This window comes from Panicum virgatum, chromosome 7N (genome assembly GCF_016808335.1).
Source record: "Panicum virgatum strain AP13 chromosome 7N, P.virgatum_v5, whole genome shotgun sequence".
Lineage (NCBI taxonomy): Eukaryota > Viridiplantae > Streptophyta > Magnoliopsida > Poales > Poaceae > Panicum > Panicum virgatum.
In genome coordinates, this window is record NC_053151.1 from 50,185,593 (window position 1) to 50,211,846 (window position 26,254).

The window sequence follows — 26,254 nt, forward strand, 5'->3', positions numbered from 1 at the left end:
CTCGCTTAGGAAGGTGTACAGTGTGCTGAGAGGCGGTCGCCCCTCTGGTGGGCGACAGGGCCCTGTCGCCCACCGGAGGCGACAGGACCCTATCGCCCGTTGGGGGGCGACAGGCCCTCTTTTTTGTCATGAACCTCGTTGTAAATTTGAAGAAAAAAAATTACACTTAGGGCCTGTCGCCCCCCATAGGGCGACCGGGGGTAGTTTTGAAATATTTCAAAACGGACATATATTTTTGAAATTTTGATTTTTTTTAAATATAAAAAAGAAAAAAATCCCTAAGGTGCTACGGATTCAGCGACCGGACCGGACCGGAACACGACACGACACCTGGGCTGGGCTTATGACAATGACAGCACCTGCAGGCCAACGGCCCATCACCACAGATGGGCCTCTCGCGCAGCTACTGGCGTTTCAAATCTCGGGAGACTCTAAGCCTCAGACCACATAAGAAAACCTCCCAGGCATATATTGTCGTACAGAATACTACCCGTTCTGTACGACAATATATACAGTTAAATAATACAAGACAGGTAAAGAAATGCATTGCACTTTACATCACCAAAAAGGAGATCCAGATACAGAGACGGAATATACAGTTACATACATTATCATACATTATTGCAAAAGGTTAATATTATGGCTGGTTTAAACTCGAATTTCTTCGCTACCACCTCTAAGCCACCAGCAACGATCAGAGCCCTCTAACAATGTACTGCTGCCATGAAGTCTCGTGACCAAGATGGTTAGCATGCTAACCTAACCTGACAGAGCAGCAGTTCCAAAAACCACTCCAGCAAAATGCTTCTTCGGCATTATGGATCCTATGTAGAAAGGTACACGCTACCTGCATCCTCAGATAGTTGGCTCCAGAGAAAATTCTGTGCAAAGTGTACATCAAGTGTTGTATTCTACAATTGTCAACGTAATATTGCTCCACAGAGTATGTCCCTGCAAAGAAATCCAGAATTCCATTTGTATTGCTCAGTTGTGTCATATGTCCTCCAATATGGCCATAAACTTACAGCACTCTGCACGACTGTTCTTTTTCCCATGTAAAATACTGGACTTGTTGGGGGCAGTCCGGTCAAACCATGGTAGCATTAAATCATCTCACATGCCAGCAAATAAAGTGCAAATGGAAAGAAAGAGAGGGGAAGAAAAGATGGGAACCATAAATCATGACGGCGTGCCACACCATTTGGTGCTACCTAGTTGACTGTGCCATGTTGGCAAGTTCAGTTAAACAGCAATATGGAGAAGGTTACAGGTTTTATGAAGCCGGGAAAGTACAATGTCACTTAGAGCAAGACTAATAATACAGCCAACAAGCCGGCTGTAAGGATCCTTGCAGCCTTCTCTCGGCCCACCTGTACAATAGTTAGCTCTCCACAATTAATACATGGCCCAATTGTCTCTCACAGATTTTCTTGGTTATTGTGCCCAAGCCGGCTGTAAGCTTACAGCCCGCTTCTCCTCTCTTCTCTCCTCCACCTCATCATTTAGCCGGCTTACAGTCAGCTATAATACTTGCTCTTAAGGGTGCTACGTGTCACAAGTGTGCAAGTTTAGGAACTATAATCTATACTGGATGCTAGCTAGATCTAAACCATGTGAACAGAGGGGGAGACAATTACCTTATAAGTTCCCGTTCCCTTCACATTTACTAAGAATAACTCAAATTCTCAAATGAGCCACTGCTTCACATGAGGAAGCCTTCTATCGTCTTCTTTGCAATTTCCCGTGCATTCTTCAAAGAAGATAGTGTGTTTGTTACATCATTATAGCTTTGAGCCAAAGTCATGTTCAGCAGTACCCTGCGACAAGCTTCTGCTAATCCTTGGTAAGGCTGTGCACAAAGCAAACCAACTTTTGTGGAACTTTCAGATGGTCCATCCACCATTGCTGCATCCGTTGTCCTCCAAAGTTTGACCTCCTCACGCATGCTTAGCTCTTCTTGCAGTTTGGCTGCCATGACCGATGCCCTCTTAATACACCTAGATGGAAGCTGAAAGGAGGATAGACCTCAGTAACCAAGGAATTGACATTTAGGGGTGGGGTGGGGTGGGGGGGATCATTACTTGTGTCTAACTTAAACAGTTGGAAAATAGTACGTCAAAAGGACCCACTTCAAAAAATTAACCGGTACATTCTATTGCAGAAGTTAGAGGGTTCATCCCTACTACTGGAACAATGAACACAGGAGACATTCGCTACAACGCACGCAACGGCAATGAGGCAGTGACAACAAAACTGAACCATACCTATAATCAGAAACCAGCACTCGCAATGACAATCAAAACACATGCATTAAAAAGTTACTGAAGAAGACAAAAATAATGAACTAGAAGGCCATTTGACTCACCAGTGTTAATTAGCCCAGGACACCATGACAATTAAAGATTAGACAATACCTAGATGAACAGTAGCACAGGAAACATTGAATATAACCATAACTAACCTGTGCAAGCAGGGCAACATTAAGACCAAAGCTTCTATCTGAAGCTCCAGCAACAAGCTTGTACAGGAAAGTAATTTCTCCAAGATCCTTTGACTCTGGACTAGTCTCCAATGGTTTATCAGTAACTTCCAAAAGCTTTTTTGTTACCAGATATGAAACATGGTATGCCCCAACAGAAACTTCCAAAAGCTTTTTTGTTACCAGATATGAAACATGGTATGCCCCAACAGAACCTTCAAATTCTCTCTGAATGTCGAGCATCTCTGGATAGTGAGTGACAAAAATGGCAATACATTTTTTCTCTTTCAGAAGATAGTGTAAAGTAGCATAAGCAATAGCAACGCCGTCATGTGTGCTTGTGCCACGACCAAGCTCATCGATGATCACTAGGGATCGAGATGAGCAGTTATGCAATATGTTCGAAGCTTCATTCATCTCTTCATGGAAGGTACTTGTTCCTTGTTGAATACTGTCAGACGCACCCATCTGGGTATAAATTCCATCAACAACATGTAACATAGCTGATGAATCTGGTACAAAGGAACCAACCTACAGAAACCATGGCAATGTTTTTCAGGAATCATCTCAGGATCAAGATGAGTTTGAGTGTTTGATACAGCTGCTACTAAAAGAAATGAATCCTTTTATGAGAATTGTAGTGGAAGACCTACTGGAATAAAAAAAATAAAAGAAAAGATCTATTCATCCAGGGGTGGATGTAGGGCCCAGACTTCTCTCATCCCAGACAAAATGGCCCACAAGGCCAGCACTAGCCCAGTTCGCAAAAAGGCCTACATGCAACTCATACCAAGGCTAATGTCTGCAGCTGAGTGGCTCATTCACTCAGGCTCTCATTCCCATGTGAGCACAACATAGCAAACACGGTTCAGCCCAGGTCCCAGACCAATTCTGGTCCACCCCTGTATTCATCAATGCTTTTTCATCCTTTCACAAGGTCAAACCATATATACTATAATCATGTTATACACTGAATGTGCTCCACTAAAGGATGTGATGATAAAATTTATACCTGGGCCATCATGGTAATTAGTGCGACTTGGCGAATATAGCAACTCTTTCCTCCCATGTTTGGTCCTGTAACGATCTGGCAGTACTCACCATCTGCGTGAAGCTCTGTGTCATTTGGAACAAAGTTGTCTCCAAGCAAAGACTCCAGAACCTAAATCCCAACAGCAAAACTGTCACCTCATTAACAATAAACCTACAACGGCACCAGACTGGAAAAGGAAAAAAGAGACCATGTTCCACCTAGAGTATAGCAAAAAAAAGATTGGAAGCTTGACAGCTCTTGAAATGTAGAACCAGTTGGATTTAAAGATCTGGAAGTAAGTTTCTAAAAGCAATATAAGTTTTTTTATTGTCACCAATCTTTTTAGCAGTGATATATGGCCTAAGACAGACAATACAGTGGACAGGAAGGAGCAACCCATGTATGCACCCTAGTAAAGACCTATCGGATATTTTTAACACAGTCTGCAAGCATGATCCTAACCAGGTAAAAGTATCATCGTAACTCCTCTTTTAAATGTTCATAGTAAAGCACATTGTAAGCTGAGATGTGAAGAAAGGGGGGCAATTTAACAATTGACATGACATAACAGTGTGCAATTTGTCAGTAGTTGTAGCAAAAGCATCTAGGTTATACAGTGAAGGAAAGAGAATAATTCCAAAATGAATTGTACTGGAGCCTTTGCCATGCTTAAATAGCACATGGCAAGACAAGATCAATCAGGCATTTACAAGGCCATTTACTTCTATTCAAGTGCTACTACCACAGAGCTAATCTCGGTTAGGATCATAGCCAAAGCTTCAGTTCTAAAGACCTTGTGATCTTTACAAGGCTTTAATAATCTGAATCAGAATAATCCAACAAACTGTATATGAATATCTTATATAGTGAACTATAAGGTACAATACAACCTTTTAAGCACACATGCAGTTTTCACGCAATTAAACAAGAACTGAACCCCCAACAATTTTAGTAGACTCTCAAATTTCAAGGTTTTCTGTTTGTTTTCTTCTTGACTTTGAGATGCAGGAAAAGAAACTTGGCAGTGAAATACTACTACATAACTAAAATTGAAAGAAATATACTTCGATGATACCAGAATCCACCAGAAAGTTTAAATGCAAAAGTACATTATACTGTTTGTGCTTTGCTGATCGAATTACGTGATCTTGTTACTTATATTGCCAATGGTATGGAAAGTGAGTTACAACTACTAGAACTAACCGGATGGCATCCATTTTTTATGTGAATCTGACTTGGTGCACTCTCATTGACAAAAATAGGTCGCACATAATTCTGCAACATGGAGCAAAGGTTGGTGAACAATTTCTCAAGAGAACAGTCTCATACATAAGGAGAGATGAACAATCATTAATCATTACATTCTGCTTTGCAAGAACAGCAAGTGAGTATAGGCAGTCCAGAGCTGCAAGAGACTCAACAACTGCTTGAAACTGCGCATAATACTTGCCGAAATCTGTGAGGAATTTATGCCACGAAGACCTGCAGATAACTGCTAGCTCCTCCTTAGCCAGCAATAGGTTGTCCAGGTTCTTCAATATTTCAGGGGTGTGGTATCTGATGGTCTTTTTCGTGCTATTTATTTTTATCCAATTTGAAGGCACCCTTCTATCCACTGGTAGCTGCAGGCATACAACAGATAGTATTAACAGTCTAATGAAGACAGCTTTTTTTGTTGCTACTTGCGAATGCAGTTAACAATATTTGAGGGTAGCTGAACTCAAGCCACTTAACTTCGATCAAATTGGTCGATCCAGCTACAGTTTTAAACTCCAAGTTGCGCATACCAAGTTGCTTCCGGTACTCAACAATCAATAAGTCCAGTTTATGTTGGGCCATTTCTACATTTACATGACCTTCTGCAACCCATAAAAAGATATGCAAGTATCAAGCATCAGAAATGATAAGGAACGGTGTCAAAGAAAAAGAACAGATAAACAACAAAAACAAGTTCAATTCACTAGAAGGGAGGGATTTGCCTCTGGGAAGTGATCTACTGATGCAATGAATAGGTTTAGCATATCTCCTTGATCAGCCGCATCTTTGTTAAGACAAGACAGAAGTTTCACTGCATTATTTAGTACGGTGGATGATGAAGCTGTACTTATTAGCCTTCTCAGCAAAGAGGAGTGCACAGGTTTATGATGAGAGGAGACAGTGTCAATATCCTCAAGAAAAAGCTTCTGCAGCTGCTTTCCAGCTGTGAGGATAGACTGGATAACACCAACAAACTGAAATGCAAACAATAAACATAGGTAAGTCAACTAATGGTGTAATTAATTACCAAGTCACCAAAATGTTATTTAGCAAGGAAGGATACACGAAATGATGAAAACAAAAATATTTGGTTTTCAATCAACCAGAACAAAAAGAAGAGCACATATTTCACCTCTTTAGCTGTGGCTTTGCAATGAAAAATCCTTGTTATTCCTCTTTGGATGTCAAGTGATTTTCCCAGCATTTCTAAAACGGATGAAAGTATAGTACTCAAATCGCTACGCGCCAAAGCTGTGCAAGACCCATCCCCTCCATCTTGTAGATTGTTAATTGAGTGCCGTGATCCCATTGACTCAGAAATCTCAGATACCGCATCATGACGTGCACAGATTAGATGTCGATGACATAAAGGGTGTGTCAACTGCAAGAATGTCGCATGATCAAAGAACTACAGAAGAACAGTTGAGATAATGGATTTAGGTGTTTTCACACTTTATATTTTGAAATGTTATGCGATATATTTGGTTTGAGTGGAATGATGCATCATGCAAGCATCCATTTATGTTGAGGCATAGACAACCTTACCCAGTTTCTAAACAATCTAGACCCAAAAGTTGTGCACGTATTGTTCATAGTTTGGAACAGAGACCCTTCTATTCTGCCATCTGAGTTGTTCTTCAATACCTGAAAGCACATTAGGTTTTACTTCATCAATTGAACAGAAGAGAAGCAGCTGTTCATAAAAGACCAACTCTAGGTCTCCTGTTCACTTTATGGGAGAAAGAATTTATTGTCCACTAAATTATCCACAAAGCTAGAAGACAAACACAGACTTGAGAAAGTAAAAAATCAGAAATATCCAAACAGAAATTTTTACTCAGAAAGTATCGTAAAGATTCTACCTCAAGTTGTTGAAGAGTATTTGCTGATAAGGACATTTCAGTATCTGCAGAAAATGGCCGGAATGAAGAACCAAAACATATTATCCTTTCCATGCCGAAAACCTTGAGATACCGAACTGATAATGCTAATGCTTGAACGACTAGCTCTGGCATAGCCATGACACCCTAATTTCCATCAATGGTAATTATTATTATAAACACCATAAACTACATTATGAAAAGTTGCTGATTGAGGCATATACGAAAACACCACTCAAAATAGAATTAAAAGGGTAACTGTACCTCAATCCCCACAAAGGTTGGTGTCATCATCATTTGTTTCCATCAGTTGTCTGTCATCTTCAACCCTAGAAGTATTGTCCACAGACTTCTCAAATAAAGTCATCAGTTCAGCCAAAGCACCACCCTCACCAAAACAAACACATGATGCACGCTCAACCCGCACATTAGAGGTCGTTCCCACATATGCCGTCATCACCTACACAACAAGGACAGGCAGAGGATATTGATCTACATAAATCTGGAAGGGCAAAGTCTACTAAAATTGGCAAGAACTTCAAACGAAGTAGATCAAGTAGCATATTGGGGGAAAAAAACACCATCAGGAGAATAGTTTACTTGAGCGAATCTGTCATCACGAAAAAGCAATGACAATGTATAGTGGATATGAACTTGGCATCAATTCGAAACAGAGAAAAACGATTATTCGCAATAGTGGGAACAGAAAAGTGTGTTATGAATACTACCAAAATATGCTAACAGTGATAGGTTGAATGGTTGTGGTTCTTGCAATTTTGCAAGCAACCGTAACGTCAAATTGAACCTGTGGTGTCTCACGGGTACATGCAATTTTTCTAGATTAAGAATCCATACAGCATGTACAAGACAACTATTTAGCTAGCAAACGGACAAACATTATAGCCTAACAAACTACAGTCACTAAGTGAAATAAGTGAAGCACTAAGTGGTCAAGTGGAAGAGCATACAAAATCTATGACCAATTAGTTAGTGTTGTATTATACATGGTAACAGTGAATTGTCTGTGTCAAACAGTTTTGGTAGCAACCATAGTGTCAAATTGAGCAATATGGTGTCTCAGGGACAGATGCAACATTCCAAAACCATGTGGCATGACGACAAAACGATTCAGCAAACAAGCAGAAACTGACATATCATTGCTAGAATTAGCTAAAACTCTGATTAGTTGCCTAAATAACTACAAGCTTCCATTAACAAACCACACTAACCATGAAAAATAACCGAAGCATTGAGAGGAAGAACGTACAGAATCTATGATCAACTAGTTAGTGTTGTATATTATACATGGTAAAGATAAGCTATCATGTGAAGAGGGGAAAAACATCTCAAAAACCTACAACTTGAACATCAGCACATAATGACTAAAATCAACGGACTAATAATTCTTGTCAGTTACCTACCTTTTCTGTGGCGAACGTGAGTGGCATCCCGAGGATGACCTCGACGGGCGCCAATCCAAGCAGCACAGCTTCGAGCCCACTCCTGGAGGCGGCGTCCATGAACTCCCCGTGCACGACCTCGCCGGTGGACACCTCGATCGCCACAACCCCAACCTTCACATCGAACCCCTCCCTCCCCGTCACCTCCACCTCCTTATCCACCACGCAGACGAGGGAGGTACCTGCTCCCCTCCTCGGGCGCGGCGCCACCACCCTCCAGCTCGCCTGCCGCGGCCTCGATCGTGGCGCGCGTGTACACCGCGGACAGCCCGCGCGCGAACGGCGCGCCCGCCGCGCCCCCGCCCTTCTGCGCGGCCGCGGCAGCCTTGATGGCGGCGGTCTCGGTCTGGCGCACGACCCCGACCTTGTGGCCCGCGGCGACGAGGCGGCGGACGTGGAAGCCGAGGCGGAAGGTGGGGACGCTGGCGGTGAGGAAGCTGCGGTCGGGGTGGGCGACGATGCCGAGCACCGCGGCGGCGACGGCGGCGTCCTCGCCGAAGAAGCGGAAGCGGTATCCAACCTCGACCATGAGGAGGACGTCAGGGTGGCGGGCCTTGAGGTCGACGACCTGCTGCTCCAGCGGCGTGTAGCCCTTGACGCCGCCGCTGCCACCGGTAGGGTTCAGGGGGCGCGGCGGCGGCGCCGGGTGGAGCGGCTCGAGGAGCCTGCGGCGAACGGCATCACGGGAGGGAGGGGTGGGATTGGGCCGTTTGGCGGCGGGGGATTTGGGGGAGAGGGAGAGGGCCCGAGCGCGCTTGGCTGGGGAGAAGGAGGCGACGGTGGAGACGGGCGGATGAGCGGCGGAGGGTTTGGGGTTGGGCGGCGGGGGCGGGTCGGGGGCGGCGGAGGAGGGCGCGGGCTTGGGGGAGAAGAAGCGGGAGAGGACTTGCTGCTTCGGCTTGCCCATGGCGCGGCGGCGATGGCGGTCTTGCCGCTGGTGAGCGCGGGAAATGAGGGGCGTGCGCGCGGGCGGCAGCGAGCAACGCAAGGGTTTTTGAGGGGTTCAGACTTCCAAAGTTCAGAGTTGAGAGCTTCAGGCTTCAGGGGCGGCGGACTGCATCCGGAAGCCGCCGCGTCTCTGTGGCTTGCAACTCAGAGGCTGTTAGGCCGATCGGTTCTCGATTTGTCTCGGTTTGTCTTGTCTTATTCCATCTTACATAATAGTATTCATTCTACCAACCGAATAATATTCATTCTACCAGCTGAATAGCCTCTCAGGATTCAGGAACCAATCAAGGCGCTGTTCTAGCCATGGATTGCGAGTACTCGAAGTTTCCGCTAACAGTCCAAAAGCTGATGGATGTTTGGATGTTTAGTGACGTTTCTTTTTTTTGCGAGTAGATGTTTAGTCACTGTTTGTTTGGTTGTGTCTGATACTGATTAGGTATGAGAGAAAAACATTGCTGATTGGTTAGCTGACAAGAAGTTAACAGAGTGATTAATTTCAGTAGAATATTTAGGCATCACTTTTCATGTTGCAACAGGCAATGCCAGCGTCAGGAATTTTTGCGAGCAATGCAAGTTCGTGAGCCGATGCTACAAGGATAAATAAAGGTCTGGATGCATGGTTAGTTTTAGGTCTGCAGGACAAATTCATTAGTTGTCTCATTTTTTATTGGATGTGGAGGCGCTGAGATGGTTCGAAGTAACACTCTGTGGTGCGGGAGATCTCAGATCTCCAAATCACCGGTTTATACGACATGGCAAGGAACGCCCCAGTGCATCTGGTCATATACTTGCATTTGCCCACAACCTTATGTTCTGTTGTCGACTGGGTCTCCGGTGTTTCGGCTGACAAGCTAAAACCAAAGGGCTCAAAATCACATTAGGTTCGTACCCAGTAATAAAAACTATTTGCATTCATCATTACACAAGGATTAGTGAATCATGATGATAACGATGGACGAGATGTTTTCAAATATCCAATCATGTGTACTCTATCATTTATCCTAACTTCCTAAGATAAGATTTGCCAATGTGCATGTTTACAGCTTACAGGGGTTGCTCCGTGCAGATAAACATTACAAGCTCTAAGACCCCAAAAAAAAACATGGCAGCCCGAAGAGCTGGTGAAGTTACAACATAATCCAATGCGGCAGAACAAGCATACAGACGTGCATCTACATAAACAATTAGCATGACAGATAAAACAGCAATAATCTAACATACATCACGCACCAGCTTGTAACAGAATAAACCAACAAAATACAGTCAGAAATGCAGGTCTGGATTGTTGCAGTCTAGATAAAAATCCAGCATGGTGAAATAAAATCAGTCATGATACGTCGATCCGCTGGCTCAGCACGTCAAAGATCCATCTCAACATTAAGTCTGACAAAAGAGCAGCCTCCACCAAACTAATCTTCCTGTTTTGTTGCCCTAAGAGCTAACCATGTTGAACTGGAACCTAGAAAGCTGCTGGGGGATGGTGGAGATGACAGGCCCGTAGCGCTGGATCAACGGATACAAAGCAAGTTTCAGATACATAAATTTGTAACAAGTTCTAAAAAGCACAATGCAATAACAAAATTCGTAGCACTGGATCAACGTATACAAAGCAAGTTTCAGATACATAAATTTGTAACAAGTTCTAAAAAGCATAATGCAATAACAAAATTAACATTGCAGATGATAATAGGGCTCACTAGAATCTGAATAAGAATCTCAAGAACTGAAGGTTCAAATAGTATTCTATTAACATGTTTTCTTATAGATAAATGGTGTTGCTCGCACCACAGAGCAATATAGATTAAAGAAGAAATAAAGCAAAGAGATACAAAAAGAACAAGGTAAACCAGAACATAGGTAATAGTAATACTCTACCTTGACTACAAAAATATATGCACTGACATTTTCCTAACATATTCCGCATTACATTCAAATGGATAAGTAAAGGTTACCAAACTTTTTCAGTAGGGCCATGGCGACAATGGGACTGAACTCTACTACATTACCTGGACATTGTCGTAGAGTTCAAACAGTGGAACAGCCAGCAGCTTCAAATTCCTTGGAACAGCGAAATACTCTCTTTCAGAAAGGTGAACAATGAAAAGCTTCTTGCACTCCTGTTCAACAAATCATTCGTTTCCATAATGATCCCAACAATACAAGGTCAAAAAAATGCTCCTAAAGCAAGAATGTACCTTGGGCTTGGTGATATGCGGAGGGCAGTAAGGATACATCACAGTCTCAAAGTTCGGCCTCCACCACACAGCGACACACTCTCCAACCTGGAAGTAGCAAGCATGTTATACCTTTTATAACAATGGGAGGAGAATTATGCTGCACTAGCTCTACTTTTTGAAGGCTCCAATATTCTAAACAACATGAAGAAAAAGAACAGTACCCAACATTTTGCTTTTGGCAGATACTATGTTGTGGACACATTCTTTGGGAAGAAATATCAACGCAAGAAGAAGCAAGCGGCGTCCACAACGGATTAGCAAGAGTTTATTTTCCTTCTTATTAGTTTGGCTGTTTTGTCAAGGGTGTTTTAGTTAATTGTCATAGACTCTATAAATGTAAGAGCCGGCGGCTCATTAGGGTTTTTAGGCAGAAGATAGTTCCCGCAAGCTCATAGCCTCCCAGGAGGGCGAGTTGGGTGATTATCGATCTGTTCTTGTGCTCAGGTTTAGACTCAATCCATATTAATCCATAACATCTTGGTATCAGTCTAGGGATCTTCCTTGGCCTGGTTTCCATCGTCGCCTCCGCCACATCCCGCTTCCCTTGCGCGCCGCCAAAACCCTACCGCCATGGTCGACGGCGCCGATACCGACGTCCCGGTCACGAAAGCGATCCTGGACGAAGTGGTCGATCGCATCGTCAAGATGATCGGCGACAACGGCAAGATGGACGACGACGTGACGTCGCTCCGCCAGGAAGTTGGGCTTCTGTCGACTTCCATCAAGAACGTCCAGACACAAGTCCTGGCCAGCAAGGGCCGATTCGACGCCGATAGATCGTCGTCATCCGGCGACACCCCGGCCGCGCCGTCGCACAAGCTCCGATTTCCGAAGTTCGACGGATCCGACGATCCCATCACATGGTTGCACAAGGCCGAGCAGTTCTTCCGTGCCTACGGCACGCCGGACCACCTCAAGGTGCCAACGGCATCGTTCTATCTGGAGGCCGCCGCCAGCCAATGGTATTACAGACTCGAGAAGAACCAAGGCGCTCCAACATGGCCGCAGTTCGTCGACGCCATCAACAGGCGTTTCGGGCCGCCGCTTCGCAGTAATCCACTGGGCGAGCTCACACATCTGCGCCGTACCTCCACCGTCGATGAATACCAGGAGAAATTCCTTCTCCTCCTGGCACGCTATGAGGACGTCACGGAGGCCCAACAGATTGCCATCTTCACTGCTGGGTTGCAGCAACCTCTTAGCATTGATGTGGAGCTCCAGAAGCCAGAAACCCTGGAGGACGCCATGGCGCTCGCCCGGGCGTACGAGCGCCGCCAAGTGCTGGGAGCCGATGCGACTACCGGGAGCAACCGCACTCTCAAGCGTTCGGCTCAACGTCCTCCGGCTTCGACCTTGCGGACGTCCCAGCAACCTGGCGCGACGGGATCTACATCAGCAACGCCCGCCGCGCCCGCTAAACCTGCACCCCTGGTGGACAGCCGGTTCAAACGCCTCTCGCCTGAGGAGATGGCGCAACGGCATTTGGAGGGGTTGTGTTTCAACTGCCTGGAGAAGTTTTCCAAGGAGCATGCGAAGCAGTGCACGGGAAAAGGCATCTACTTCCTTGAGCTGGACACCGAGGCACTCGCATCTGAGGACGGTGGCTCGGATGATGAACTGCAGATCTCTGTGGCCGCCATCACGGGTATTCAGTCAAGCGCAACGTTGCAGCTGCCCACGGTGGTCTGTGATAAGACCGCCGCTGCGTTGGTCGACTCTGGCTCCACTCACTCATTCATTGACGAGGCCACGGCACGCCGTCTGGGTCTGGTGCCATCGCCCCGGCCTGGTCTCTCTGTCGGTGTAGCAAATGGGGATCGCGTCGCAGCGTCGGGAGTGTGCAAGGCGGTGCGGTTCGTAATTGGTACAGAGGAGTTCGTGGCCGACTTCTTCGTCATTCCACTTGGGGGCATCGACATGGTCGTGGGGTGTGACTGGCTCCGCACTCTCGGTCCCATCCTCTGGGATTTCACCAACCTCACCATGGTGTTCTGGTGGCACGACCATCGCGTCCGTTGGAGTGGCATGCGACCAACGGCTGCCATGGTTATCGCGGGAGCTGACAAGCGTGACTATTTGCTGGCTCTACTCGACGAGTTCGCCGACTTGTTCGCCGAGCCCAAGGGCTTACCGCCAGCGCGTTCGTTTGACCATCGTATTCATCTACTTCCGGGAACACCGCCGGTGGCTGTACGTCCATAACGGTATGCTCAGTTGTTGAAGGATGAGATCGAAGCTCAATGTCGGGCAATGTTGGCGCAAGGCATCATCCGTCCAAGTACCTCGGCATTCTCCTCGCCGGTGCTTCTTGTTCGCAAGGGTGACGGTTCCTGGAGGTTTTGTGTAGACTATCGCGCCCTCAACAGCAAAACAGTGCGGGACATGTTTCCCATTCCCATCGTCGAGGAATTGTTGGATGAACTCAAGGGCGCGGTGTTTTTTACTAAGTTGGACTTGCGGAGCGGCTATCACCAAGTCCGGATGCACCCCGATGACATTGCCAAGACGGCGTTCCGAACACATCATGGGCACTTTGAATTCCTTGTGATGCCGTTCGGTCTCACGAATGCTCCATCTACGTTCCAGGCATTGATGAATGCGGTGCTACAACCTTTTCTTCGCCGGTGCGTTCTCGTGTTTTTTGATGACATTCTCATATTCAGTAAATCTTGGTCAGAACACCTGCAGCATGTGCGCTCGGTTTTCTTGGCGCTCCGGCAGCACGGCCTCGTGTTGAAACGTTCCAAGTGTTCTTTTGGGGAGCAGCGTGTTCAGTATCTCGGCCATGTCATTGCTAACGGAGTGGTCGCCATGGATACAGACAAGATCAGTGCGGTGCAGGCATGGCCGCTGCCGAGATCCATCAAGGCACTTCGTGGGTTTCTAGGCTTGACTGGCTATTACCGTCGTTTCATCCACAACTATGGTGTCATTGCATCTCCATTGACGGCTCTTCTCAAGCGCGAGGCTTTTCAGTGGACAGCAGCGGCAACATTAGCATTTGAAGCCCTCAAGCATGCCTTGACTACGGCTCCGGTACTTCAACTGCCGGACTTCGAAAAGGCGTTCGTAGTCGATTGCGACGGCTCTGGTTCGGGCTTTGGCGCGGTCCTCCATCAGGGTGAGGGGCCGATCGCATTCTTCAGTCGTCCCGTGGCCCCGCAGCACGCCAAGTTAGCGGCATATGAGCGTGAACTCATCGGGTTGGTTAAGGCCGTACGTCACTGGCGACCGTATCTGTGGACGAGGGAGTTCGTGGTGCGCACTGACCATTGTAGCCTGAAGCATCTACTTGATCAACGACTCTCCACCATACCACAACACACTTGGGTGAGCAAATTGTTTGGTTACAGTTTTCAGGTGGAGTATAAACCGGGCAAGATGAACGCAGCGGCTGACGCTTTATCACGCCGTGACGAGCAAGAGATAGCTGTTCGTCTACATTCTATCTCGCGGCCGGAGTTCGAGTTGTTTGAGGAATTCAGGCGCGAGTCTGCATCGTTGCCGGAAGTTTTGGCCAAGCGGCAAGAGATCTCGACGGGTTCTGCTGGGGAGGGTTGGTCAGAGGTGGATGGCTTCGTCCTATATCAAGGGAAGATCTTTCTCCCTGACTCCTCCACGTTCTGGCCCCAGCTTCTGGACCATGCTCATGGAACGGGTCATGAAGGTGTGCAAAAGACCTTGGTTCGGTTGCGTGCGTCATTTTACAGTCCACGCGCGGCAGCACGTGTTCGTGAGTACATTCGTGGCTGCTTGGTGTGTCAAAGGAACAAGACCGAGCATCTTCATCCAGCCGGTTTGTTGCAGCCGCTGGACGTTCCATCGATGGTGTGGTCTGACGTCTCCATGGATTTTGTGGAGGGTTTTCCACGAGTGGGCGGCAAATCAGTGGTGCTGACTGTGGTGGATCGTCTCTCAAAGATGGTGCACTTTGTGCCGTTGGGACATCCGTATACCGCGTTAACGGTGGCTCAAGCGTTCTTCGACAACATTGTGAAGTTGCATGGGTTCCCTTCATCAATTGTGAGTGATCGTGATCCTGTCTTTACAAGTACCCTTTGGTCTGAACTTTTTACTTTGGCTGGTGTCAAGCTTCGTCTTAGCTCTGCATTTCGGCCGCAAACGGATGGGCAGTCAGAGGTTGCTAATAGGGTACTTGGTGTCTATCTGCGCTGTTTGGCTGGGGATCGACCACGCAGTTGGCTCAGGTGGCTTCCTTGGGCTGAATATTGTTTCAACACGTCCTACCAGTCGGCCTTGCGCACCACTCCTTTCCAGGTGGTATATGGCCGTGAACCGCCAACATTGGCATCATATCAGCCCGGGTTGGCAAGAGTTGTTGCCGTGGACAAACAGCTCCAGCATCGTGATGTGTTTCTTGCAGAAATTAAGGAGAGGTTGTTACAAGCTCAAGATTACATGAAGACTTCTCATGACAGGTTGCATCGTGAGGTTGCCTTTGCGGTGGGGGACTGGGTTTGGCTTCGCCTTCATCACAGAACCGCAGTTGGTATTACCGATGGCTCTAAGGGAAAGCTTGCACCACGTTTCTATGGTCCGTTTCAGGTGGTTGAAAAAATTGGATCAGTAGCTTATCGTCTTCGTCTCCCTCCCAAGTCTCGCATTCATGATGTGTTTCATGTGGTTTTTCTGAAGAAGCATACTGGCGACCTTCCAGCTGCTCCTGTCGCCCTACCTCCGATTGCTCATGGTCGTGCTCTTCCGGTTCCAGCCAAGGTACTTTGTGCAACACCGGCGCATAATTCTTGGAATCTCTTGGTGCAATGGGAAGGTCGTAGTCCAGCTGAAGCAACATGGGAACCTCTGACAGATTTCAAGGAGAGTTATCCAACCTTCAAGCTCGAGGACGAGCTTTTTGGTCGGGGGGGGGGGGGGGGGGGGGAGTGTTGTGGACACATTCTTTGGGAAGAAATATCAATGCAAGAAGAAGCAAGCGGCGTCCACAACGGATTAGCAAGAGTTTATTTTCCTTCTTATTAGTTTGGCTGTTTTGTCAAGGGTGTTTTAGTTAATTGTCATAGACTCTATAAATGTAAGAGCCGGCGGCTCATTAGGGTTTTTAGGCAGAAGATAGTTCCCGCAAGCTCAGAGCCTCCCAGGAGGGCGAGTTGGGTGATTATCGATCTGTTCTTGTGCTCAGGTTTAGACTCAATCCATATTAATCCATAACATACTAAGTTAGAGCATGTATGCTCTAATGTACATGCTGAGGCCTTGATTTCCATCTTATGATGAAAGTTCACCATCAACCAAAACACATATAACATACATCTACATGAATATTTCTATGTGAAGAAGTACACGGGGAAAGATAGCAGCACAATAAGCATGTCAGTCCGTCTGTCACATCTTCAAACCTGTGACACTCATAATGTGCAAATAATCAACCATGCCACTGTTTCAACTTGGCTATGTTTAAACAGATTTGTTATTATATGCCTTAAATAACAAAAAGGCAACAGCAAGCATGATAAATAGCGAGTTAAGGCAGGCAGAAAGCCTGGACCTACAGTTCGTTTTTCTCCTTCTCTAGATTAACATTAAATCAGCCTATATGAATGTTGGGATGCACATGTTCAGGAGCATTCAGGGCTACCATGCAGATAATTACTACACAACATAATAGAAACAAGAGAACAGACAGATACGACTAATTTCTGACTCTTTGAAGTATGCCATGACTAATTGATAACAGCTAATAATCTCTTTAACAAACTACCTGCCAGTTAGGTGGAAAGGAAGGCGAGTTCACTGCAAGTTTGCTGCACAGCTTTCTTTTGAGACCCTCAATTTCTGCAAATTCCATTCACAAATGTCAGTAAACAAATACATAACTAAATATAAAATAAAACTAGAATTAGAATGGATCGTATAGAATCTGGGCACAAATATTCACCATTTTCTCCAGGCTTCAACCGTCCACCAGGAAGTTTGCAAAATGTATTTCCGATTTGCAGGAGCAGTATGTGGGGGTGGTTGTGCTCTTGCACCTATATAGGCAAGTGTCAAGTGAAGATTTAAATTGTTTTCAAGCTACAAAGGTCCTAGTCAAATTATCAAAAGTTACTAGAAGTTTACCAACAATTTGACATTCAAGCACAAAAAGAAGTCTTATCAAAGAAATACTCGTACAAATAAAAGAGATACATACCAATAGGATTGCTTCAACACTTGTGCGCATTCCTTCTTTCATGTAGCTATCATTCACAGAAGTGAGTACCGATTAGCTTATAGTGCATTGGATGGAACCAGTTTACAAGAGCATAACTAGCAAGGTAGCCTGACTTTTGGAAGATTCTTACAAAGATAAATAAAATATAGACGACATAATCACTGCTGCTAAGACAAACAAGCATTGACATCTTATAACTTTGAATTCAAATGGGGTATATTTACAATGAACTGAATGAGACATTATTCATTTCCATCCTGGTTGGCAATCTGCTTCTGCAACACTATCTCGACAAACACAATTCTATGGTAAAACTATTTGTGGAGTGCTCGAGTAAATAAAGTGGTGGCTAGTGGTAATAGAATGATTCAACCAGCACCACCTAAAACCCTGAAAGCCTGGAACTATTTACCAGGTTTTAGCATTTTTTTTCCAGCATGGTTTCTCTTTCTTCCCCACTGCTGACAATCAAAATACGCATCCAATTGCCTAGGCAACTGAAATAACCTAAAGCAGGATGGGAAATGTCCTACTTCCAAGCCAAAGCATTCTAACTTCTCTTATTATGCTGTTACTGAAACTGCAGTCCAACATCCTGCTACCCACCTCCCACCAAATCCACTCATCTGAAACTTGACAGCAAAAATAACAATCAACAGAATCCAACATTAACATAATACTTCCATAAATAGTCATGACCCACTTTCTCCCTTCGAGGAGCCAAGACGCATAGTGCACAATAGGCTAGAACACCTAGCAAAAATCATATGATTATCGAAGTGATTTCCAGAAATTGCCTGTTAAGGTGCAGCAATGTCGGAGCATGCAGGGGACTCAAAAAGTTGCCTAGTACTTTCCAGTCCAAGCACCTCACTTCGCTAACTAGAAAACTTAAAGAGTTCTGTGATCTGGGCGCTAGGGTTTAGGGTTCCCGATGAGATTAGGAAATCTAGGGTTTGGGTCAGGGCGGCGGAGCCGGGGGCCGAACCGAAGACGGGCGTGGCGGAGATAAACACTTACTTGACCTTCATGCGGGCAAGGCGGTCGGCGACGGAGGTGTCCTTCTCCATCTTGGGCTCCTTGGTGCCGAACGTGTAGTTGGCGAGCGGGTACACGTTCACCACCGGCGACGAAGAGCTCACCATCTTCTCCCCCTCTTCCTGCTCCTCCGCTCCAACGAGATCTCTTGTTGTGGGGCTCCGGCGGTCGCCGGAGGCGGCGGTGTGGCGGCGGGCACAGAGGCTGGTGGGTTTGGTCGAATCGACTCGGGTTTGGGGGAGGCGCTGCGAAGGGTCTCGGTCTCGATCACAGCTGGACTGGCGAGTCGTGTTTATTATATGAATGGACGACAGGATGGTGCGGGACACCGAAACTTGTTGGTGTGAGCCGTCCGATCCATCTCGAAGCTCTTTACATGTTCGACTGCCCGTGCCTCCTAGTCAAACAAAGTGTTTCGGGTTTTTGGATTATGAAAGTTAATCAAATACTCTCTCCATATGTGAAAAGAAAGTCGTTTTGAATTTATCTTAAATCAAATATTTTAAACTTTGACTATAAATAAATATGTTTATGTTGAGTTTGATGGAAAAAATTGGATGGGGACCGTTCGCAAACCGCCGATTGTGCGGACCCTCTCCGGATGGCCGACGCGTGGCTACTCCAGCGATCCAACGCCCGCTGCTCACTCGGTTCCCACACACGGACGATTCATCCCCGCAGCGCTCGGCTTGCAGGCTCTCAGCTGGCTTTGCTGCCTAAGGTCGCTAGCTCGGTTGGTCGAGGGCGTCCGGTGGCACCCCACGACCGGAGTTATTCCCGTGTGGAGCGAATTTTCGGTCCGTGGAGTAAAAAAATTCCCTCGCTGTGTTCGCCGCAAGGCTTGGCCCTCTCGGGCATGGGCCAGAATTCGGGGGTTTTTCCGCAGCCAGGAGAAGCCGTAGTCGCTTCCTCTTAATGAAAAATGGTGGGTCCGTTCAACCTACCCCCCCCCCCCGTTTTTTTTGGGTTTTTTGGATTCTTGCCATTACAATTATTGAACTTTGGAGATATGCCATTGCAATTTAGCTATTTTGAAACTTGCCATTATAATTCTTCATCCATATGAATCTTGCCATTTTATACGTCTTTCACGTGCCCAGGCCTACGGTCAGACCGTATACATGTATGTATATTTCGTATGGACGAAAACACCCCTGCTACTTCACTCCCTCCACTCAATGACGTGTGGGCCCCACTCGTCAGATTCTTCTTCAACCTCTGTTTCCAGAAAGAAGCCATGGATGGAGCACCTGCGTACGCTGATCTAGAGCTACGGACCATAATAGGACGGGCATGGCGGCTCTACGGCACCATAGTGACGGGGCGAACTCGCCGGTGTGCATCTCGACGGCTGCGACAGGCGTCTTGCTGGCTGTCCTCATCGTACAGAGAAGAAATCGATGGAATTTCTTGAATGAAATCGAGCAAGAACAGAAGAGGGGGAGAGGGAAGGCATGCTGCAGCTTCGAGGAAGGTCCTCCCCCTTGCAGACTCACCGGTGAGCTCCTTAGCAGCTAGAAGGCAGCGACCCGGCCGATCCAGATCTCCCGGTGGCAGGACGACCCCTACTGGTGGAGCGCGCGTTCGTAGGCAGCAGGCGAGGGTGGGGTGCACACTGCTAGCGCGTATGCCGGCCGAGGGCGCCTGCGGTAGGAGGCTTCGCGTGGGACCGTGCAGCCGCCGCCGTCACGGCCGCTTAGGGGCATCGCCGCCACACGGCTGCGCGAGCGTGCAGCAGCAGAAGCCACCTCTAGGCACGGGCACAGGCGCGCGGGCTTGCTGCCGCTGTCGCCCCTCCGGCACTCCCCTCGATGGTTGGTGGATGGAGAGGTACTCGAAGGAGGAAGACGGCTGGAGGTTGAAGAAGAACCTGACGACTAGGGCCCACACGTCATTGAGTGGAGAGAGTGTAAAGCAGTAGGGGTGTTTTCGTCCATACGAAATTTATGCACATGTATACGATCTGACCGTGGGTCTGGGCACGTAAAAGATGTATAAAATGGCAAGATTCAGATGGATGAAGAATTATAATGGTAAGTTTCAAAATAGCTGAATTATAATGGCATATCTCCAAGGTTCAATAATTGTAATGGCAGGAATTAAAAAAACTTTTTTTTTCAGCTGCCTTCCCTACAACCGAGCGAGGGTCGCAGCGCTCGTTGTGGACAAAAACACATCTAAAGGTCGATCCTGCTCGCACGCCGGTGACCGTTCCGGCGGCACGCCGCCGACGCACCTGCTCGATCCTCCTCACCATAGCCCACCACATCTAGGACGAACCACTACATCTAGGCCGAAGCCTACGAGTCGACGACGACGCAGACGACGGCCATGATGTTGAGAGCAATTTAAGTCAGAAAGAGAACCCAAGAAATTGAAGAGAACCCAGCTCTGTTCTTCAATATCGATCCATCGCGCGCTCTTCTAGACTTCTATGGCATCCATGCCCAGCCATATATTTGAGATCAGAAAGTCCAGTATAGCTAGCTAGCTGATCGGAGCGTGGTTCTGTTCGGATAGGAGCATCGTGAGTAGAGCTAGCAGGCTAGCCGCGTCTGGTGGTGGATGTCGAAGAGCCCTGCGATCTTCCATGCCGTCTTAGCCTCCCGTCGAGTTGTCGACCCCTGAACCCTGATCACCACGCCGTCCCGGATCGGAGCGCGGCTTCCACGGCGACGCTGCGGGCCCTGGGCAGGATGAGGATGCAGAGCTTGGCGACCATGGTGCCGTCGAAGGATAGCCGGACATCTAAGCGCGAGATCGAATTTTGGCGGAGCACGCGTCGATTTTGCGATCCAGTTGTACTGCAGCCTGGGAGCCTGCAAGCCGAGCGCTGCGGGGATGAATCGTCCGTGTGGGAGCCGAGTGAGCAGCGGGCGTCGGATCGCTGGAGTAGCCACGCGTCAGCCATCCGGAGAGGGTCCGCACAATCGGCAGTTTGCGGACGGTCCCCATCCAATTTTTTTCCGAGTTTGATAGTATAAAAGCGATGTAGGTAGATTTATCTTGAAATATAGTTTCATAAAAATATATCTTAATTATATTTTATAATTTTTTATAGCAAAAATAGTGGTCAAAGTTATTTTTAAAGACCATATCGATGTCTGAAACGACTTCATTTACCAACCTCGAGGGAGTACATCAAAAATGCGAGTCGAGTCTAGATTATTTTTTAGAACCTGGAAAATATCCAGTCTCGGCTTATCACTGAATGAAAAGCTTGAAGCCAACGAGCATAGACCATACAGTCCTAAACCTGCCAGAACGACTTAAGCGTTTACAAAATTCAGAGACATAAAAGACCACGAGACAGGAACTAGTTCTCAATCCTATTTCTGAATTTCCAGCCAACCTTGTTAAAGATCGCCATCACAACATCCTCTAAGTGTTGTTGGCAATTTTTCTTCAGGAAGTTCCTCTCTTCGTCTTCAGGTAACAGTGTTTGATCCAGTAAATCGCTCTGAAAATAACCTACAAAAATGAGTTAGTAGAGGTAGAACCCTTTTAAGATAACATCGTTCCTACTAAACTAAATAGCCCAGCAAAGATATTTGCGTCCAGATACTTGCCAATTCGATTAGATATTTGCGTGACTTTGTTTAAGATGCGCAAAGGTAGTCTCTCGCTTTTGTTCCTATTTTTCTATTAGTTGTACCGTGCAGTTTAAATTTTGTTTTTTCAAATATAGTTAGCAGTTCATCTGCTTGGTTCATTTCAAAAATCCAAACGAGTCCTGGAATCACGGTACACTGCACTGCTCTGCAACAACGGACGAACATCTCAAAACAGAGATGCTGGTAGTAACAGGAGTAGCATGTTAAAACGAAAGGTTTGATGCTCACAATTCACATGCCATCGACACTAAATTACATTGTACAATCTGCTACTCTTGTTTCCCAGTACAAACAGTAGCCCAATTTGCCACTGCAGGTTCAGGAATGAACCATATACAGAACCTGTAAACTTTGTGTAGTTTCAGATTTCAGATAAAGAATCAAAATCTGGCAGAAGAAAACCAAAGAATCAGCTTATTCGACAAGGCATGACTGAAGTACACATCTCATCACCGCTTGACTGAAGTACACCCACTGTCGCCTCCTCGGCTGATCCGAGGCCAGCTTCAATCCTACACCCGCCAAGCAGTGCCCTCCAGACTTCAGAATCAGGTCGGCAAGGCATGCCCTGGAGCACGGCCACCGCTTCGTCGACATGGCCGTTGCAAGAGAGCAGATCGATCAAGCACCCATAGTGCTGCAATGACGGCGGGATGCTGTAGTCCTTGTGCATCATGTCAAACAACCTGCGGCCTTGGTCAACGAGAGAGCCATATCTGCATGCCAGCAGGACGCCCATGAAGGTGAAATGGTTGGGCTGGAAACCTTGTTTCCTCATGAGGTCAAACAGCTTCAAGGCATCGTCAGCTTGTCTGTGCACGGCAAGGGCTCTGATCATAACGTTCCAGGAGAATACATCCTTCCTGTCCATCTTGAAGAAGACAACCAGTGCACGGGCTATGTCACCGCACATGGCGTACATTTCGGTCAAGGCCGTCCCAACCTCAGCGTGAACCTGGAGCGCCGGAGTCACCAGGTTGGCATGGATCCATCTGCCCAGCCTCAGTTTCTTCAAGTTCTCGCAAGCGGAGAGAACCGAGACAACAGTGAAGCTGTCAGGGATGAGACCTTCAAGCAGCATCCGAGGAAACATCTGGAGCGCCTGCCAGAACCTTCCATGTTTGGTGTAACTCGAGAGGATGCAGTTCCAGGACACCAGGTTCCTTTGAGGCATCCGGTTGAACAGACTCCTCATGCCGACGAAATCCCCTGCATCAGATAGCGCCCTGATCATCGTCGTCCATGATATGATGTTCTTCACAGGCATTCTCGCGAACAGCTCCTTTGCTGCGACGACGTCCGCCGCCTTGACGTATGCGGTGAGCATCGCGTTCCACGACACGACGTCCCTCTCCGCCATGGCATCAAACAACTCCCGCGCCGACTTGATATCTCGAGCCTTGGCGTACTCCGACACCATCCTGTTTGACAGGCCGACGGACTTGATGCTGAAGCCGTCGAACACCCTCCTCGCGTCGCCCAGAGAGCCACGGGCGACGTAGAACGCGAGCAGCGAGCTGCCGACGGCCGGCACGGCGTCCAGCCCCTCCTTGAGCACCCGGCAGTGCACCGCCTCGGCGCCCCGCCACATCTTGAGCCTCGCGCACGCGTCCACGACGTACGGGTAGGTGAAGCTGTCGGGGGCGAGGCCATCCCCACGGCGCGTCATTTCGGCGAACAGATCGAGGGCGCGGTCGTGGGGGCCGTGGTAGGCGCAGCCCCGGATCATGGCGTTGTAGAGCGCGACCGCGTCAGGTGGATCGGCCCCCCGGAACGAGGAGAAGAGCAGGTCCGCGTGCGCCATGTCGCCGAGCTCGGTGGCGCGGCGGACGAGGAGGGCCCGCAGGCCCGGGAGGCGGTGGAGGCAGGAGGTGAGGAGCAGGCCATGGATCTGGTCGAGCTGCCGCTTGCTGCCGCAGTCCTTGAGGAGGATCGGGACGCGGTGCGAGAGCTGGAGGGTCATGTCCTCGTATAAGCAGGCCGCGCCGGTTGCCGGCGGCGGAGATGGACGGGGTGAGGTCTATCGGGTGTGAGGGTGCGGTGGCCGGAGTCGGTGACTCATGAAAAAATGGCTCCCCATGTGCGCCTATCTTTGGTTGAAACTGAAATGGATGTCGATTTCTGAACAGTTTTCAGACGATGCGCTCCTTTACTTTCATGCGTGCTTGCAACAGTCTGAATTCAAGTGTATGGATTTCATGGTGCAGCTGCGCTTCTTGCAGTCTTGCACCAACAACAATGGATCCGCCATCCAAAGCAGACACCCAAAATTTGACCGACGGAATTGGTGAACCTTTTGCCCAAGGAACGGCGTGAAAAGAAAGTGACAGATTGCCATACCCCTTACTGCCAAGAAATGGGACACACGTATGTGGCTCTAGCAATGCCAATTTCATTCATTCAGTTGTAACAGGTTAACATTATGATGTTGCATAAGTATAGTGTTGCATGAAAAAAGTTACAAGTTACTGCACCATCGTTCTTGCTGCATAGATAATAGCTGCAAGAGGAATCAGTAAATTAAGGTACCCTGACGAAGTAGAACGCCCTTACTCGGGTGAATTCGTTACTTCAACCAAACGCAGCACGGTAGCTTAGGCACGGTGGTTTCTGTGGCCGCAAGGAGCCGGCTGCAATTTCACTCGCAGCTTTGTTAATTAAGTTACTCCAGCGCGCCGTCGTCGTCGTCGTACTGGCCGGCCGCCGCGTGCCCGCCGCCACCGGCGTCCGCCATGACGACGTCGACGAGGAAGTCGAACAGGTCGGTCTTCTGCACGGCCGTGGCGACGTCCTCCTTGTGCACGGTGCGGCGCTTGCCCTCCAGCGTGGCCGCCCAGGCGCGGCGCGTGAGCTCGGCGATGAAGAGCTCGCACGCCTTGGAGAACACCACGGGCGCCTCGCCGGAGATCATCCTGGCGCCGCCGTCCGCGGTCTCCCCCGCCGAGCGCTTCATGATCTTCTTGATGCGCGCCAGCGGGAGCGCGTGCGGCCCCGTCCGCGCCGACACCCCGCCGCAGAACATCCCCGAGTACGGCCTCGCCTGCCTCATGGTGGTGACCGCGCGCGCCGCCGGTGCAACGATGGATCACAGGCTCTATTATTCGCCTTCGCCCGGATGAAGAGAAGAGCAATAAGAGAAGGATGTTATATATACACGCATGTAGGGTTTGACCCTGCAAGGAGTGAGGTGAGGTGGGCGAAGGGAAGCGCGTGGCATGGCGCGTCGCTGCCCAAGGCCGGCAATGGAGGCGGCCGGCTGCTTCGACAAGGACCGGCGGTAGAGAGACGCAGATAAACAAAGGTAGAGGTTGCTGCAATAGAGTACGTAGGGGGAGTAGAGAATTGATTTGGACGTAGCTTTCGCCTGTACTGTGCGGTCAGATTTGGACGCTGTTGCTTGCATCCTTGCGCGCTGCTGACCTCTTGCACTCTTGCTTGCATCACAGCACTTGTCACCCAGATTGCGATGGCGAGAGCTTGCAGGAAGCACAGAAACGGTCAGGGCTCAGTCACGAGCTGCTTCGTTAGAGGGTGCCACTGGGATAATTATTTCGGCAACATTTCAACGCTATTCATGATGCAAAAGGGGCATGTCGAACTGGCTAAATATGTTCAGACCTGTTGGAGGCTTGGAGCAGGTGTTCGGTTTTGTAACTAGTGACTGGAAAAATGTTCAGATCTTCAGTTCTCTGTTGCAATTGCAAATGTTGCAACGGCAAATTGCTTTCTTCAGTTCACTGACAAAAAGGGGCTAAATGAGGAACAAGAACACACACGGATTGATTTGATGGGAGCTTGAGGTCAGGCAAAGATAGATCAGGAGGAAGAGGCCCTTCCCGGGCTGATTCTACCCGTCGGAGTTCATCGGAGCCCTGCTTAATTGCCGAATAGTGTGAATGGATGGATCCAGTGGTAGTTTTCATATGCCGTAACTTGTTAGATATGATAAAGTGTCCCTTGGTCCATAGCCTGCTGACAACTCTTATCTTGACTCTTGAGTACTGACAAATAACAAATTGGTTTGAGGATTCTTTACTTTACCAATCCGCTGTGTTTAAATTATGATGGTTTCAATTTTGTCTGCTGCTCTTATCAGAAGAAAAAAATGGTGGTAT

The 26,254-nt window shown here is 47.9% G+C and overlaps 3 protein-coding genes and 1 pseudogene across 3 annotated transcripts; all 4 read right to left on the minus strand.

The window, feature by feature from the left end:
* Window positions 1-534: 534 nt before the first annotated feature.
* On the minus strand, window positions 535-9,062 carry LOC120683170 (annotated as a pseudogene).
* Window positions 9,063-10,028: 966 nt separating this feature from the next.
* On the minus strand, window positions 10,029-18,800 carry LOC120682159 (pre-mRNA cleavage factor Im 25 kDa subunit 2). Its single transcript, XM_039963928.1, has 7 exons — window positions 18,508-18,800; window positions 17,467-17,512; window positions 17,212-17,305; window positions 17,035-17,108; window positions 11,253-11,339; window positions 11,064-11,174; window positions 10,029-10,560 (listed from the first exon to the last, which is right to left on the minus strand). Exons 1-7 carry the CDS (start codon window positions 18,630-18,632, stop codon window positions 10,489-10,491), a joined length of 609 nt encoding a protein of 202 aa, XP_039819862.1. The 5' UTR covers window positions 18,633-18,800; the 3' UTR covers window positions 10,029-10,488.
* Window positions 18,801-22,548: 3,748 nt separating this feature from the next.
* On the minus strand, window positions 22,549-24,102 carry LOC120681397 (pentatricopeptide repeat-containing protein At3g29230-like). Its single transcript, XM_039962884.1, has one exon. It carries the CDS (start codon window positions 24,100-24,102, stop codon window positions 22,549-22,551), a length of 1,554 nt encoding a protein of 517 aa, XP_039818818.1.
* A 460-nt stretch (window positions 24,103-24,562) lies between these two features.
* Window positions 24,563-25,383, minus strand: LOC120682856 (nuclear transcription factor Y subunit C-2-like). Its single transcript, XM_039964887.1, has one exon. The coding sequence runs from the start codon at window positions 25,186-25,188 to the stop codon at window positions 24,802-24,804; it is 387 nt and encodes a 128-aa protein (XP_039820821.1). The 5' UTR covers window positions 25,189-25,383; the 3' UTR covers window positions 24,563-24,801.
* Between the last annotated feature and the right edge of the window lie 871 nt (window positions 25,384-26,254).

Bases quoted from the DNA above. Each gene is read 5' to 3' on its own strand.
- LOC120682159 (XM_039963928.1), bottom strand. From the start codon at position 18,632: ATGGTGAGCTCTTCGTCGCCGGTGGTGAACGTGTACCCGCTCGCCAAC. The intron at 11,340-17,034 runs GTAGTTTGTTAA...TGCTACTTCCAG, and splicing joins CCTTTCCACCTAACTGGCAG to GTTGGAGAGTGTGTCGCTGT. The intron at 11,175-11,252 runs GTACATTCTTGC...TTTGTTGAACAG, and splicing joins CGCATATCACCAAGCCCAAG to GAGTGCAAGAAGCTTTTCAT.
- LOC120681397 (XM_039962884.1), bottom strand. From the start codon at position 24,102: ATGACCCTCCAGCTCTCGCACCGCGTCCCGATCCTCCTCAAGGACTGC.
- LOC120682856 (XM_039964887.1), bottom strand. From the start codon at position 25,188: ATGAGGCAGGCGAGGCCGTACTCGGGGATGTTCTGCGGCGGGGTGTCG.